The sequence below is a fragment of the Suillus discolor genome, assembly GCF_016758755.1.
Source record: "Suillus discolor strain FC423 chromosome Unknown F5147scaffold_80, whole genome shotgun sequence".
NCBI classification, from domain to species: domain Eukaryota; kingdom Fungi; phylum Basidiomycota; class Agaricomycetes; order Boletales; family Suillaceae; genus Suillus; species Suillus discolor.
Genome location: NW_024541327.1, coordinates 168,422 through 181,634, shown reverse-complemented (window position 1 = coordinate 181,634; position 13,213 = coordinate 168,422). Strand labels below are relative to the sequence as shown.

General features: G+C 50.0%; 3 protein-coding genes across 3 annotated transcripts; 1 reads left to right on the top strand and 2 right to left on the bottom strand.

The window, feature by feature from the left end:
- Nucleotides 1–518: 518 nt before the first annotated feature.
- On the bottom strand, nt 519–1,469 carry F5147DRAFT_585141 (Mob1/phocein; the record flags this gene model as incomplete). Its single annotated transcript, XM_041431841.1, has 5 exons — nt 519–790; nt 841–968; nt 1,020–1,113; nt 1,163–1,398; nt 1,447–1,469. The coding sequence occupies 5 exons, from the start codon at nt 1,467–1,469 to the stop codon at nt 519–521; spliced, it is 753 nt and encodes a 250-aa protein (XP_041287484.1).
- On the top strand, nt 1,447–8,472 carry F5147DRAFT_417202 (uncharacterized protein). The gene is made up of 18 exons (XM_041429718.1): nt 1,447–2,068; nt 2,122–2,292; nt 2,341–2,444; nt 2,499–3,290; nt 3,342–4,161; nt 4,216–4,424; nt 4,482–4,648; nt 4,704–4,809; nt 4,857–5,077; nt 5,131–5,290; nt 5,343–5,576; nt 5,624–5,838; nt 5,890–6,196; nt 6,248–6,550; nt 6,602–6,730; nt 6,779–7,105; nt 7,156–7,311; nt 7,361–8,472. The coding sequence occupies exons 1-18, from the start codon at nt 1,555–1,557 to the stop codon at nt 8,393–8,395; spliced, it is 5,970 nt and encodes a 1,989-aa protein (XP_041287483.1). The 5' UTR covers nt 1,447–1,554; the 3' UTR covers nt 8,396–8,472.
- Nucleotides 8,473–8,492: 20 nt separating this feature from the next.
- F5147DRAFT_719960 (uncharacterized protein) lies at nt 8,493–9,513 on the bottom strand. Its single transcript, XM_041438795.1, has 2 exons — nt 9,271–9,513; nt 8,493–9,222 (listed from the first exon to the last, which is right to left on the bottom strand). Exons 1-2 carry the CDS (start codon nt 9,354–9,356, stop codon nt 8,550–8,552), a joined length of 759 nt encoding a protein of 252 aa, XP_041287482.1. The 5' UTR covers nt 9,357–9,513; the 3' UTR covers nt 8,493–8,549.
- Nucleotides 9,514–13,213: the final 3,700 nt, after the last annotated feature.

Sequence of the window (13,213 nt, the reverse complement as noted above, 5' to 3'; positions counted from 1 at the left end):
AACAGAAGCCTATTCAAGCTTGAAGCTTAAATTAAGCTTGAACGTACGTGATACTGTGTGTGGCCGCAACTTGAAGCTTGAAGCTTTGAAGAACTACCACGCAACCTTCTCCGGAGATAAGTGTACCGTCAAGTTCGTGCCGCAGCCACAGTACTGTATGCGGTAATTCACTCCCACGCTCGGTGGTAACATCATGATGTCCGAGGTTGCGGGGAAGAAAGTTGCACGATAAACTGGCTGGTCTCGTCTGCAGAGGTTACTTATTGGGAGGATGGATGTCACTGAATGGAATGCAGAAAGCATAAGGACGCCCTCGTTACCGGACCCACTACATACTAATAGCACGGGCCCATACTAGTAAGCACCACAGTATGGTTTCGATTTTGCTGCGTAAATTATAATAAACGACGGCAAAAAATGAACGTAATTCCAAATTGTCTACATTAATACAATGGAGTGAACGAGCCGTTCAACAAAATCAAATACCCACTACACCGCATACTTGTCCCGCAAGTAATTTAACCTTCCAAGATTCCCATTTCCCTCCACCTTTCCCAAAGCATGCCAGCGCCAACAGGTGAGTTAGCAGCGCCCTTCACGTCTTTGATGTCCAACAGTTCATATTCTCGCCCAAATGCGAGAAAATGGGCAAAGAGGGAGTTGAAATGCGGCTCTGAACGCAGATGGAGGATTTGAGGGTAATGCGCGTGATAGATATGTGCGAATACGCGAAGGAGTTGACGGTACACGTGTTTGACAGTCGAGGGAAATGATTGAGGGAAGTCGTGTCCTTTATGAATGATTATAGAGGGAGGCGAGGTAAAGTAAGAAGGCACTCACCAGACTTTGTAGGGAAGACATTTTCATCATCGAGAAGGTTTTGAATCCATGTCATGACGTAGTCGATGTAGGTGGGCGCAGCAAGGTGGACGCTCTTGCGATCTTGATTGATCCATGTGTAGTTAAGACTGAAGGGCATATTTTATAGACGAATGCGCTCGGAAAAGGGATACACGCACTTTTGTCCAGCAGACATGGTTGGACATGATTGCTGCGTACAGCACTCCGAAATGACGCCATAAAACTCGTTGAGGTTGGTATAAAAGTCGAATACTAAGGCGCTATGTGAGACGGTTCGGAAAAATGAGACCGATGGACATACCATTGACGGCTACCCACTCCATAATGTCAACATACTTCGGAAGAACGACGATGGTCTTGAAGTTTCCTTTGACGAGTGCTGCCTCTACAAATGGGCTGCACAAATAAAGAGGTTTTTGTGCTATAGGTGTGACTGGAGACGAAGGTATGGGTGGGGGTGGCATGTCAGACGAGAACGTCGAAGAGGTTGGTGTAGGCGAACGCTTTGGTCCGCGCGGTGTACGCGACATAGAACGACTGTAATAAATTGTTAGACGGTTTTTAGGACTCTGATCACGAACTCACCCTATTGAATTGAAGAAAGACATGATAAATGAAAGTTGAAAGTTGAAAGAAGGACGATCAGTAGCTTGGGTTTCAAGAGCAGAACTATCATATCCAAAAAAGGAATCCATGTATGTATGGAACCGTGGCGTGGGAGTCTATAGCAGGCCTTGCATTGTCTGCAATTTCAAGGTCTTGCAAGGCTCTGGTCGTCATCTCTCCCCATATTACATGGTGGGCACAAGGCGAAAAAGCAAGGCTGCCGCAGCCGCAGCCACTCAGAACGACTTCGATGGCACATCAACCCAAGGAACAGACGAGTTCAGTCATCCGCCACCATTCAGCATCCCACTACCTATCGACATCGATGTCGAAGCACTTTCAAGCTTGATACCAGAAGTCTCGTTTGCTACTCCAACACCTGAAACAATAGTATCTGTGTACAGATTGCTTCTTGCACAAGTAACCGAAACCAATGCCACTCAGAGAGACCTAGAGGAGGCCAGAGCCGAGGTCGAACGGAGGGAAGTGGAACTAGACCAGGCTTATCAAGATGCGGAGAACAAGACAAAGAGTCTTGAAACTTCCCTCGAAAACGTTCAGAGCCAACTCACAGTCACGAGGCAAGAAAAGGAGCAGCTTGGTAGGTATAGTTCGGTTGTGATACAATACACTCAAAGCTTATGTTCCCCGCAGCTGCATCGAAAAATGGTCTAGAAGCACAGATCTCAAACCTCAGTACCTCGCAATACACTTCGTCGACCGAACTTGATCAATTTAAACATCGTATCGAGGACGCTGAACGCGAAAAACGTGACCTTATGGGTGTGGTAAATAGGTTGAAGGAAGATGCAACGCAGCGCGACGGTACGTTATTTATATTTCTTTCATGAATTAATCGTTTATCTCTCGTAGATGAGGTGCAAAACTTGCGCAACAGCCTTCGACAGGCACGTCAAGAACACCAAACACAGGAGACTCAAGTGCGCGAACTTCGCTCATCAGAAACATCCAGCAAGGCATGTATACTCTATATCTGAAACGTGGCGTTCTTTCATCTAACGCACATCTAGTTCAAGATCGACTCTCTTACGCAGCAACTCCAACTCGCACAGTCCGAAGTTGAACGAGCAACCATCGAACTATCGTCCAAAATCGAAGAACACGCCAAGTACCGGCGCACGAAACATGCTGAGCTTGCGACTCTGCAAGCCGCACACGACTCACTCACCCAGCAGCACTCCGCATCGGAGAGCGCGTTCAAAGCTCTCCAGAGCGCGCACTCGTCTCAAGCACACCAGCTCACGCAGGCTCTTGCACGCGTACAGGATCTGACCGGACAGCTCGCAGAACAGGAAGCAGCGTTCACTAATGAAGCGTCCGGACTGCGACGACTCGTAAGCATCATGGAAGACCGCGAGAAGCAGGCGAAGGAGATTGTCGAGGGTATTGAACGCGAATGGGCAGGTGTCGGAGAACGCGCCGAGCGACGCGAGGCAGCTTTGCACGCTGAAGTTGAGAAGGAGAAGCGGGCCCGAGAGGAAGCGGAACGAAAGGTTGATCAACTTGAAACAGTCCTCGAGCGCATGAATCGTGGTGAACTGCCTGTCGCCTCCCGCGCAGCATCCGTCCCAGGAACCCCTGCAACTCCTGCTCGCAATTCTGCTCAAGCGGCCGGAATGGAGGGTATGTTTGGCCTGAGCCCGACGGTCGCAATGGTCAGCAGGGCACAGAAAACCGGAAAGACGTTTACCGAGGTCTACGCCGACTATGTTCGCTTGCAGGATGAATTTGCGAAGAAGTCATCCGAGTATGATCACATGGACAGAACTCTTTCTGCAGTGTTAGCTCAGATCGAGGAACGGGTAAGTCGCATTCCCACATTGTCGAAATGCTAGTCTAATCCATCTGTTCAGGCCCCCATTCTATCACAGCAACGAGAGGAGTACGACCGCCTACAATCCGAAGCCGCACAACTTGCCTTACAACTCTCCACCGCGCTTGCCGAACGGGAAGCTAACTCAAACGCATTCCAGGAAGCCTCGCAGAAGTTGAAGAAGTCTCACTCAGAGAATGAACTTTTGCAACGGCAGCTTGATGACCTCGGTCGGCAAGTTCAAACTCTGCTTAAGGAACTCGGGAGGCGCACAGACCCGTCCTTGCCCACGGATGTTGAGATGGAAGAAATGGAGGCCCTACCAGCTGAAAACATTGATGCTGTCATCACGAACAATCTCGTACTCTTCCGCAGTATTGGTGGGCTACAAGAGCAGAACCAGAAGCTCCTCAAGATTGTACGTGAGCTTGGCTCCAAAATGGAGGCGGAAGAGCATGAGTACCGCGAAGCGCTCGACCAAGAGCAGAGTGAAGCCGTGAGAGAGGCGCATGAGGCGATTCAGGATCTGGCCGCACAGCTTGAGAGGCAGAAGAAGAGCAGCGATATGACAATTCAGGCATACATGAAGGAGCGGGATGCGTTGAAAGCCATGCTTGCGCGGGCTGAGCGCTCGGGACTGCATGCGGGCGTCAACGGTGACATCAACGGCGTTGCTGGTCCTATCAAGAACAATCTAGCTGCGGAACTTGAAGACGTGCAAGCTCAGTTCGAGGCTTATAAAGCTGAGATGGGCACGGATTCTGTGAAACTTCGAGAGGAGTTACAGCAGGCGCATCGCGATCTCGGGCAGGTTAACGTCACGCTTGCCAAGGCTAATGCCAAGGTCGAATATCTCACTGGTAGGCACTTTCACAGTCTGTTTGTGCTTTCGGTCTTTTTATTTTTCATTTAAGACCGTCATCGCATGAGCCAAGACGAAGCAGCGTTACATACCCGTGATCTCGACAACTTGACCAAACGCAATCAACAACTCTACGACCAGTATACTCGAATCGATATCGAGTGTAACCGAGCTCAGCAGGAGTTGTCCGAGGCTAATAGTCGTGTCGAGCAGTTGCGCAATGAGAATGCAAACCTGCGTGCAGAGAAGAAAATATGGGAGGTTTGTCTTTTTTGTTGTGTTTACGAGAAACGTCGTGTTGAGTATTGTCATTTCAAGTCTGTACAAGCTCGCTTGGTGCAAGAGAACAAGACCCTCTCCGTGGAACGGTCTCACCTGGCTGACCTTATGGCCAATGTGCAGAGGATGCATGGCGATCTTGAACGATCGGGAGAAAACGACCGCCGCCGCCTGGAAAACCAGATCCAGGCGATGGATGACCAGACGTGCGCATCTGAATGTATCCTCTCAATGTGAGGAAAGGCTAATTGACTGCTACAGGAAAGACCTGAAGGCTCAGCTCTCGCAGGAGCGCGACTCAGTCCGCCACGTCACGCTTCAGAAGGATATCGACTTGAAGGACCTGCAAACCCGCCTGGACAAGACGGTATGCTTCACCTTCTTTGTGGATACACCGGTCCTTACCCTTTGCAGACTGAACAGCTATCTCAAGTTCGGGAGTCTCTCGTCGGCGCAGAAACCAGCAAAGTCCACCTCCAAGAGCGCGTTGACCAGCTTACACGCCAGCTACAAGGTAACGAGGAGAAGCTTGCCGTATACGAACGTCGCCCATCGGTTGCGAATGGCGCTGCACCTGCTACTGAGCAAGACCTTCCACGTGAACAGCAACTCGAGCAGGAAGTCGCGGAATTACGGTTGGTGTCCAAGTACTATGTTTGTGGCACCATACTGAACAGGTCCATTCTAGGTCTGCTTTGAAGGTCGCTCAAGTTGATCTCGCAGCTGCCCGTAGTCACATGCAGCAATTCCAAGAGATCTCTCAAGCCAACGAAGCTGCCCTGTCAGCTCTGAATGCTACGCATGATCAATACAAGGCTGAGACTGAGGCGCAGATTTCAAAGAACGAGGTAGGGTCCACTCCAATTACCAGAGCTTTGGTTCTCACACCACTTTTTACAGCTAGAGTACAAGATCCTGCAAGATAAACTGCGCAGCGTGGAGGATGGTATACGACAGTCTGCTGACAAGCTCTCTGAACTTCAACGCACGTTTGAGTCGGAGCGGCTGGTTTGGACTAATGACAAGAAGATCTTGGAGGATACCATCGTCGACTTGAGCACCTCTGAGAAGACTTCTGAGACTGACCGCACCACTCGTGAGAGTGAAGTTCGTCAGCAGGAGGAAAGGGCACTTGTAAGTTGCCATTACTCTGTTGTTATCTGCGTTCTTAGTCTTTCTAGGCTGCAGAAGATAGATACTCACGCGAAGTGGTTCTCCATGCTGAGTCGATCAAGACTATCGAGGCCCTCAAGCAACAGCTATCCGTCGCTCAAACTACCTCTAGAGAAAACCTGTCAGAAGCTGCTAATGCCCAAGCTAAGCTGGCAGCATCTGAGGGCAGCTGGAAGCAGCAAAAAGAGACTTTGGACAAGGAAATTGCTGATCTCAATGCACGGTGAGTCCCTGATTGGACGCCGATCGGTCCTTAAATCTCATTCAAATATAGGTCCAGGGATCTGTCCGCACAGAATGCTCTTCTTCATCAACATCTCGAGACTGTCAGCACTCAAGCTACGCGTATACGTCAGGCTGCAGACTCCTCCGCTACAGATAGCACTTCTGGTGACGCAGATATCGGTGGCGATGTGGATACCAAAGTTTCGGAACTCAGATCTGTTGTGGCTTACCTGCGCAAGGAGAAAGAGATAGTTGATCTCCAGCTTGAGCTTAGTAAACAGGAGAACGTCCGCTTGAAGGCTCAGATCGAGCATCTGACTCAGAGTTTGCAAGAGACCAGGGCAACCCTTGCTGAGGTACGTTTTTGAGTATCCATTATTGTTGATCATCAATGACGCTGGCGTCAGGAACGGGAACGGGCGATGGAAGCGGCGACTTCGGATGCTCAGCACGCTGAGATGTTGGAAAGGATCAACCAGTTCAACATTCTTCGGGAAAGCAATGCCACCCTCCGCGCTGACTGCGAGACTTATGCTAAACGTTCTCGCGAGCTCGATGCGAAACTGCAGGCATTGTCTGCAGAGCTCGAACCTGTCAAGGAACAGGCTCGTGTGGCACAGGCAGAGCTACGAGCTAGGGATGCACAGATCACACGTCTTGAGGGAGAGAGCCGCCGTTGGCAAGAGCGCAACGCGCAGTTGCTGAGCAAAGTAAGTGGTCGGAATCGTTCGTCTTTTTTTCAGGCTGACATGGCTTGGCAGTATGATCGTACTGACCCCGCTGAGATTCAAACGCTGAAAGATGAAATTGAAACGCTGAAAACTCAGAAGGCTGATGTGGAGAAAGTGGCTACAGAACATGAAGAACGAGCAAACACTATCCAGGCCCGGGTACATATATTTTTTTCAAACGATAACGCCGTTCTGACCAGTCTCAAGCTCTCGCGTCTCGAAGCTAACTTCAGAACCCACAAAGATAGCAACACGAAAAATGTAGACAAGTTCAAATCTAGCCTTGGGTTACTTAACAGCGAGAAGTCTCAACTCAATGCCACCGTCAATGAGCTCGAGGGCAAGATCAAAACTCTTACTGCCGAACGAGACGCATTGCGCACCACCTCGGCATCTGATGCATCGCAGCAGTTGAACTCCCAGCTAGAGACGCTACGGCAAGAGAAAGTCGCTTTAGAGCAAGCGTTGGCCAATGAGAGAGCTGTGAAAGCCCAGGCGTCTCCCGAAGGTCCATCAGATCAAGCTACGCTCATTGTATGCTTTTCTCACAAGTCAAAGTTTTGTTACTTACCCTGTTCATCTAGGCTTCCCTCAGGGAGGAGAGAGATAGGCTTCTAGCAGAAAATGAGGCTCTGAGCAAAGCTGGATCCTCTACTCTACCTTCCGATGCTGCACACTCCTGGGAGTCGGAAAAGCTTGAACTCATAAAGGCGCGAGATGAGGCATTAGCGCGTGCTAGTGTTGGTCACTCGGTTTCACTGTGCGAAGTTACACTAACGGCTTTTTTAGACCTTAGACGATACGGCGAAAAAGGCATCCGATAACGTCAGGAACCTCCGTCAATCCAACGATAAATTCCAAGCTAGAATTCAGGAAATGCACCGAGCCAGAGAAAGGTTCAACTCGGAACAAGCAGCCGCTGTCGCCGCCGCTGTCGAGAAGGCCAAGAGTGAAATGACTGCTGGCGGTACTTTTGTAAACACCGAGGAACTCTCGAAGAAGCATGCCCAAGAACTGGAGGCTCTACGAGCTCAGCTGACTACTCAGCACGAGGCAGCCCTCAAGGCAGCAGTAGACGCTGCTACTAAGGCTGCCAAACCGGAGGCTGCTACTTCTTCCGATGAGGCAACGAAAGCCGCTATTGCCGCTGCCATCGCTGCTCATGACGCAGAGCTCCAAGAACGACATAACGCAGAGTTGGATACAGCGGTCGAGCGGGGTAGATTAGAATCGCAGGCGAAGAGCAAGATCAAAGATGGTCAGCTTGTTCGATCTCAGGCCAAGCTCAAGGATCTGGAAGCGCAAGTGTTGGAGTGGCGAAAGGCTGGTTTGATCCCCGAGGCTCCGCCACCGCAAACGCCTACAGCGTCGACCTCCAAGATACCACCCCCAGTTACCGCTGCAGCTTCTACTTCACAACCAGTCACGGCTTCCACTCAGGTAGCAACTGCATCAAGTGCAACAGCCGTAAAGCCTGCCGCCGCAGCCCCAGCAGGCCAACCTGCAGCTGCTAGTGGAGAAAAGCCACCCACCAGTGGTGCGGTCTCACTTGGTGTTCCCAGAGGTGGCCGAGGCAGAGTTGCTCCGCGCGGCACTGGAAGAGGCATCAACATCCGAGGTGCAGCTCCTGGTCGGGGTGGCGCTCCACCCCCCGCTGCAACTACCTCCGGTACTACAGGGATAGCCATCATTGGCGCAGCTAGCAAACGTAGTCGAGAAGAAGATCTGGTCACGGACGATTCTCTGGCGAAGCGGCTGAAGCCTGCAGCAGAGACCACCGCACCAAAACCCCCTGTTACTCTCCGTCGCCCACCTCCAACATAGCCAGACCCTGCAGTAGTGTAGTACGGACTTGCATCTTGCCATGGCTCCATATTGTATCAATATTTCACTTGTCGATTCACAATTGTTATTACATCCTGTTTGTCATTTGAATTCTGCTCATGCAGATAAGCCGAGAGCATTACGCTCAACGGAACTACTTCGAACAATCAAGATACCTGTCAGTTGCTTCAACTAGTCTCCTCCATCGCCCCCCGTTCCAACTCTTCACTTCTTCCCACTCCTGATTCTCAAAGCAATATTGTATCCACTTGCATAGTCCCGCAACCACGAAGTCAGCGAAACATGGTGTATCCCCCATTATGAATTGACCGCCGCCGGTTGCATACCACCCATCTATGGTATTGCACGCAGCACGCAGTATGTTCCATTGTTCCTCTCTTTTCTCGGGCGTCGCAAACTGCTCCCATGGAATGCCGAATCGCTCCACACGAGTGCGAATATAATACTCCTTGCTCTTGGGATTAAGTTTCTGAGCACCTCTAAAACTGCCTAGCATGACAATGCCCCTTATGGCGCCATGCAGCGCAGTATGAAAGGCGTGCACCAGCGCAGCTGTGTTATGCGGCAATACTTGCGGTGTATCGGGGTATTGCTCATCAAGGTACTGTGCAATCGCAAAGGAGTCTGTAATAAACCTATTCGTATTTGGATCCATGATGACAGGAAGCGTGTGCACGGGCGTTGGAATTCCCTTGATGCTACGCAAGGTGGTGGGCGCAAGAGAATGTTGTTCGTAGAATGATTTGATCTCCGGGTACTCGAGCCAGACGGTCTGGAAGGGTAGGCCCTTGAAGGTGAGACAGTATCTATGACATGTCAACGACGAAGAGGAACTCTTAAGGCGGGTAACCTGCCTTGTTTTCACCGTGTTTGGAGACCATGTCTGCACGATGCTGGGAATATCATAGAAGATAATGGGTTTGAGCCCTGGCATAGACATTGTTTCCACAATATCTACGTAGAGTAAGTAGCACGGGGTTGGACTTTGCTAGTACTTGATGCACGGTTCTTAGCTAGGGAAAGCTGTCTGGCGCCTAGATGCCTTTCGAGTTGATCGATGAATCGATGACCGGTGATCGTGCCGGCGACCATCCACATCCTTCCGAGATAAGATCAAACTGCGTCACGGTCATCATGGGATCTATACAGTGTACACCTGCAAAATACCAGTCCGGTCTAAAATTTTAGCACTCTCCGATGACAATCCAAGTAAAATTCAAAATTCTCCACTACAATATATCTACTGCCCTGACTTCCATGTCGTCAATACGAGTCATGTTTTCGAGTTGTGCAATAATACTGTGATCCGAGGCAACTCTCTTGTATTCTGTGGGACGAGCCTCGCGCTTTAGCAAAAATGCGCTAAAAGGTTGTCCAAGGCGAACAATTAATCGCAACGCTCGTTCCGAGTCAACCAGCCCATGCTCTTCGGAAGACCCATCAGGCGAAACGTCTGCGGGGGATTCGGGCGGGGTCCAATTGTCTACGCTGTCCACGCCATCAGGCGACTCGAGAAGACCAAGATCCCACGGACGAATGAGCAAGAACTGAGACGTTCGAGAGAATATTTTTTTCGGGAGGAGCTCGTCTTCCGTGGTGATCAGTAGGTCTTGGAGTCCGCCTGTCTTGACTTCATACGTGATAGGTTTATCCTGGCCTCGATGGCTCGTCCGTCTAATGTTGGTGACACGGAATGCGATGCAAGGCAGATGTAGACGTTTATGCGGAAGGTGGGGAGCATGAAGGGAGTCGAGTTTACTGTATAATTTCTTAGCCGATTGTACAATCCCAGCATCTCGTAGCAACGAGACTGATTCGGACAGCTTTTCAGGAGATAGAGACGGGGATGTGTACGGTGGAGCTTTGTATGAAGAGATTTCGGCTGGAAAACAGCTGTTGAATTCGGATGGTCTTCCAACCCAGTCCAGGATGGTAATGTCGCCATCACGGTCATTTATGATCTCTTTCAAGAGCCGCCCAAGGGCATTCTGTTTCCCTTCCCCATAATCAACGCCTGGGCGGAGGTTGAAGACGCCAAACAAGGAGTAAGCAATGTCTTCTGGCCGTGTGGTGATACGCGAGCATGCCCATTGGAGTCTCCTTCGGGCATTTTTCGTCCCTGGACGGAGAGAAATGAGAGCCTCTCGGTCGATTCCTGTAGCATCTGCCAACTCCTCTATGATCTCATTGGAATGCTTGTGGTTGGGAGAGCGATTGTTAAGATATAGAGTCCAATCCTTCTGATATAAGAGGATGCATTTCGAGGCCATAAGTTCTTGAAATGTCCATCCTCGTTTGTTCCAGACACTCTTTGCCAGTGTGCCGGACCTGGAGGAAGGTGGAACATCTGAGAGGTAGACGATGGTAAGTGCTGCATGATGATACCAGACAAACATGGAGTTGATCGATTCGTTGAGCTCAACGTTGTTGGTCTGGTCGATGCAGCACGTATCCATCCAGGCCCAGCGATACCCCGCATTGCAAGCAGTTCTGCAGAACAACTGCAACTTGACGATGCCATCAATTGGACGCAACTCGTACACGAACTTTCCCTGAATGTCTTGCAACCGTGACTTCGGGTCCGTCTTGTCCCACCTGTGTGACAGCATGACGCAACGGAAGTATCTTTCCACTACTTTTCTGATGTGCTCCTCACGCGGGTCTGGACGCGTCATTACGAATCGCAGAAGTTCGTTGTACTCGGTGCTTGTCTTGAACGCGGTTATTTGAGCCTCTCGGTCACATAAAATACCACGAGTGGTGTCTAGTAAACGAAGTGGGGCGGTTTCGAGTTGAGTGTTAATCGATTTTTGGATAACAGCTTCCGCTTCAAATGGACGGATATACTGCTCGCGCAGGTCTGGGGAAAGAGTTGAGCATCTTGACGGATGTAGAATTTTGTTGGCTTACTTCGTATGTGCAACTCAGAGGCATCCTCCAACTTGGAGAGCATGCTGTTGAAAGCGTCAATAGCCTCATTGAAGCGCTGTGTGCCATGAAGAGCAGCATGCTTCAGCTGATATCCAATATAAGACGAAGGCTCAAGTTCGATGACCTATGCATTACAATGAGCATTAGCCACACAAAAGAGATGTCATCGCACCTTTTGCGCATCCAGGAGTGCTTCCTCCCATGCCCCCTTTTCTGTATTCGCCTTGCAGCGGTTTAAAAAGATAGTGAAGGTTCCATAACCGAGGTCAATAGCTGGAGAATAAAAAGCGATTGCTTTTTCGTAATCGCACGCATCGAAGGCAGTATCTCCGTTGGCAGCACAGAGCGCGCTGCATTCATCCTTGAAAGCTGAGTGACATGCACGTAAGGATTGCAGTATGAGTGATATTATAGAAGACCTGCCAGTAGACCAATCGAGGCAGCTGGCCTGCGTGACTTCATCATTCATATCCATCATGTGATGGTACGAATCGACGGCATCTCGAAATCTACTCAACTGAACGAGTGCATAGCACCGTTTCTGATTTGCAATTTTGCACGAGGACTGGATGTCCCACCCGAAAAGCTGCGTAAAGCATCAGTTGGACATGAGAGGCATGAGAGGCTGCATCATATCAACGTACCACACATAAGTCCTCACATATGGAGTCGACGGCCGGTTTAGATGAGAGACAGCCAGTGTTGATAGCAACAGCGAAGTGCTCAGCAGCTTCGCTGTGACGCGCGTCATTAAAGGCAATTATTCCCAGTTGGACATTTAGATACGCCTAACATGCAAAAGTCAAGATAATCAGTATCGAGGTACAAACCGAGCTTAATTGAGTTGATATTCACTTCGACCATACGACAGGCAAGAGTATCAGCACTGTGACAAGCGGTAGCCAGCTCGTGGACACGCTCCATTGCGTCTTCGTGTTGATTTGCATTAAAAAGTGCGATGGCCTGAAACTGGTTAGGAGTAAGGACTATGAGAGAACAGACTGACATGCCTTTATTAACAGAAGAAAATGGATGGTCTTCGAATCTTCGTCTGCAAATATGAACGCGAGGTCAAATGCTTTCATTGCGGCCTCAATCTGGTTTTGTCCGCAGAGGGCAATGCCCTTGGAGATACAGCCCATCAAAGAGGGCTGGATGTCGAGAGACTATGCGGCCAGTTAACCTATGTCAAGGAGGAGGAAATGCGACAGTGTATCTTACCATACGTGCATCGTCAAGCGCGCGGCCCCATTCGGATTTCTGCGCCATAAGAAATGAGCGATTGGCGTAAGCGTAAGAAATGTAGTCGATTTTGGCGGCAGTGTTGATTGCCCGTGTCAGCAGCTTTTCAGCGGTAGGCAAGTCCCCATTTATGAACGCATTTCGGATTATCGTGTTTATCGTGAAGGGCTATATGAGTTATGTTCAAATCAAGTTATATTACAAAAATCGGGTGGAGACTTACCTTGGATTTAGGCAACGCGTCCTCTGGTACGGCCCACTTTGAGAGACGCTTATCGGTACCTCCGCTGAGGATGTGCTTGCCATCCATGGAAAAGGTGACGCAGATGGGATAGCCCGGGAAGTGCTTGAATATGGCGATGGTCCGTCGATTCGAAAGCTGCCAGAGACGGACATGACTATCTTCTGACGCAGAGGCGATCAGGGTCCCATGGGAATTCACAGCAATGCCATAAATCACGCCAGAATGGCCTGTCCATGGATCACCGACCGGCTTCCAAGTCGATGTATCCCACTCCCGTATAGTGGGATCTTTAAGATCTCCCCCTGAGAGAAGCCTTTTACCATCGGGTGTCCACGCAAGTGAATGGTTCCACGACTTTGAAGCCTTGAAGCTTGTAACAC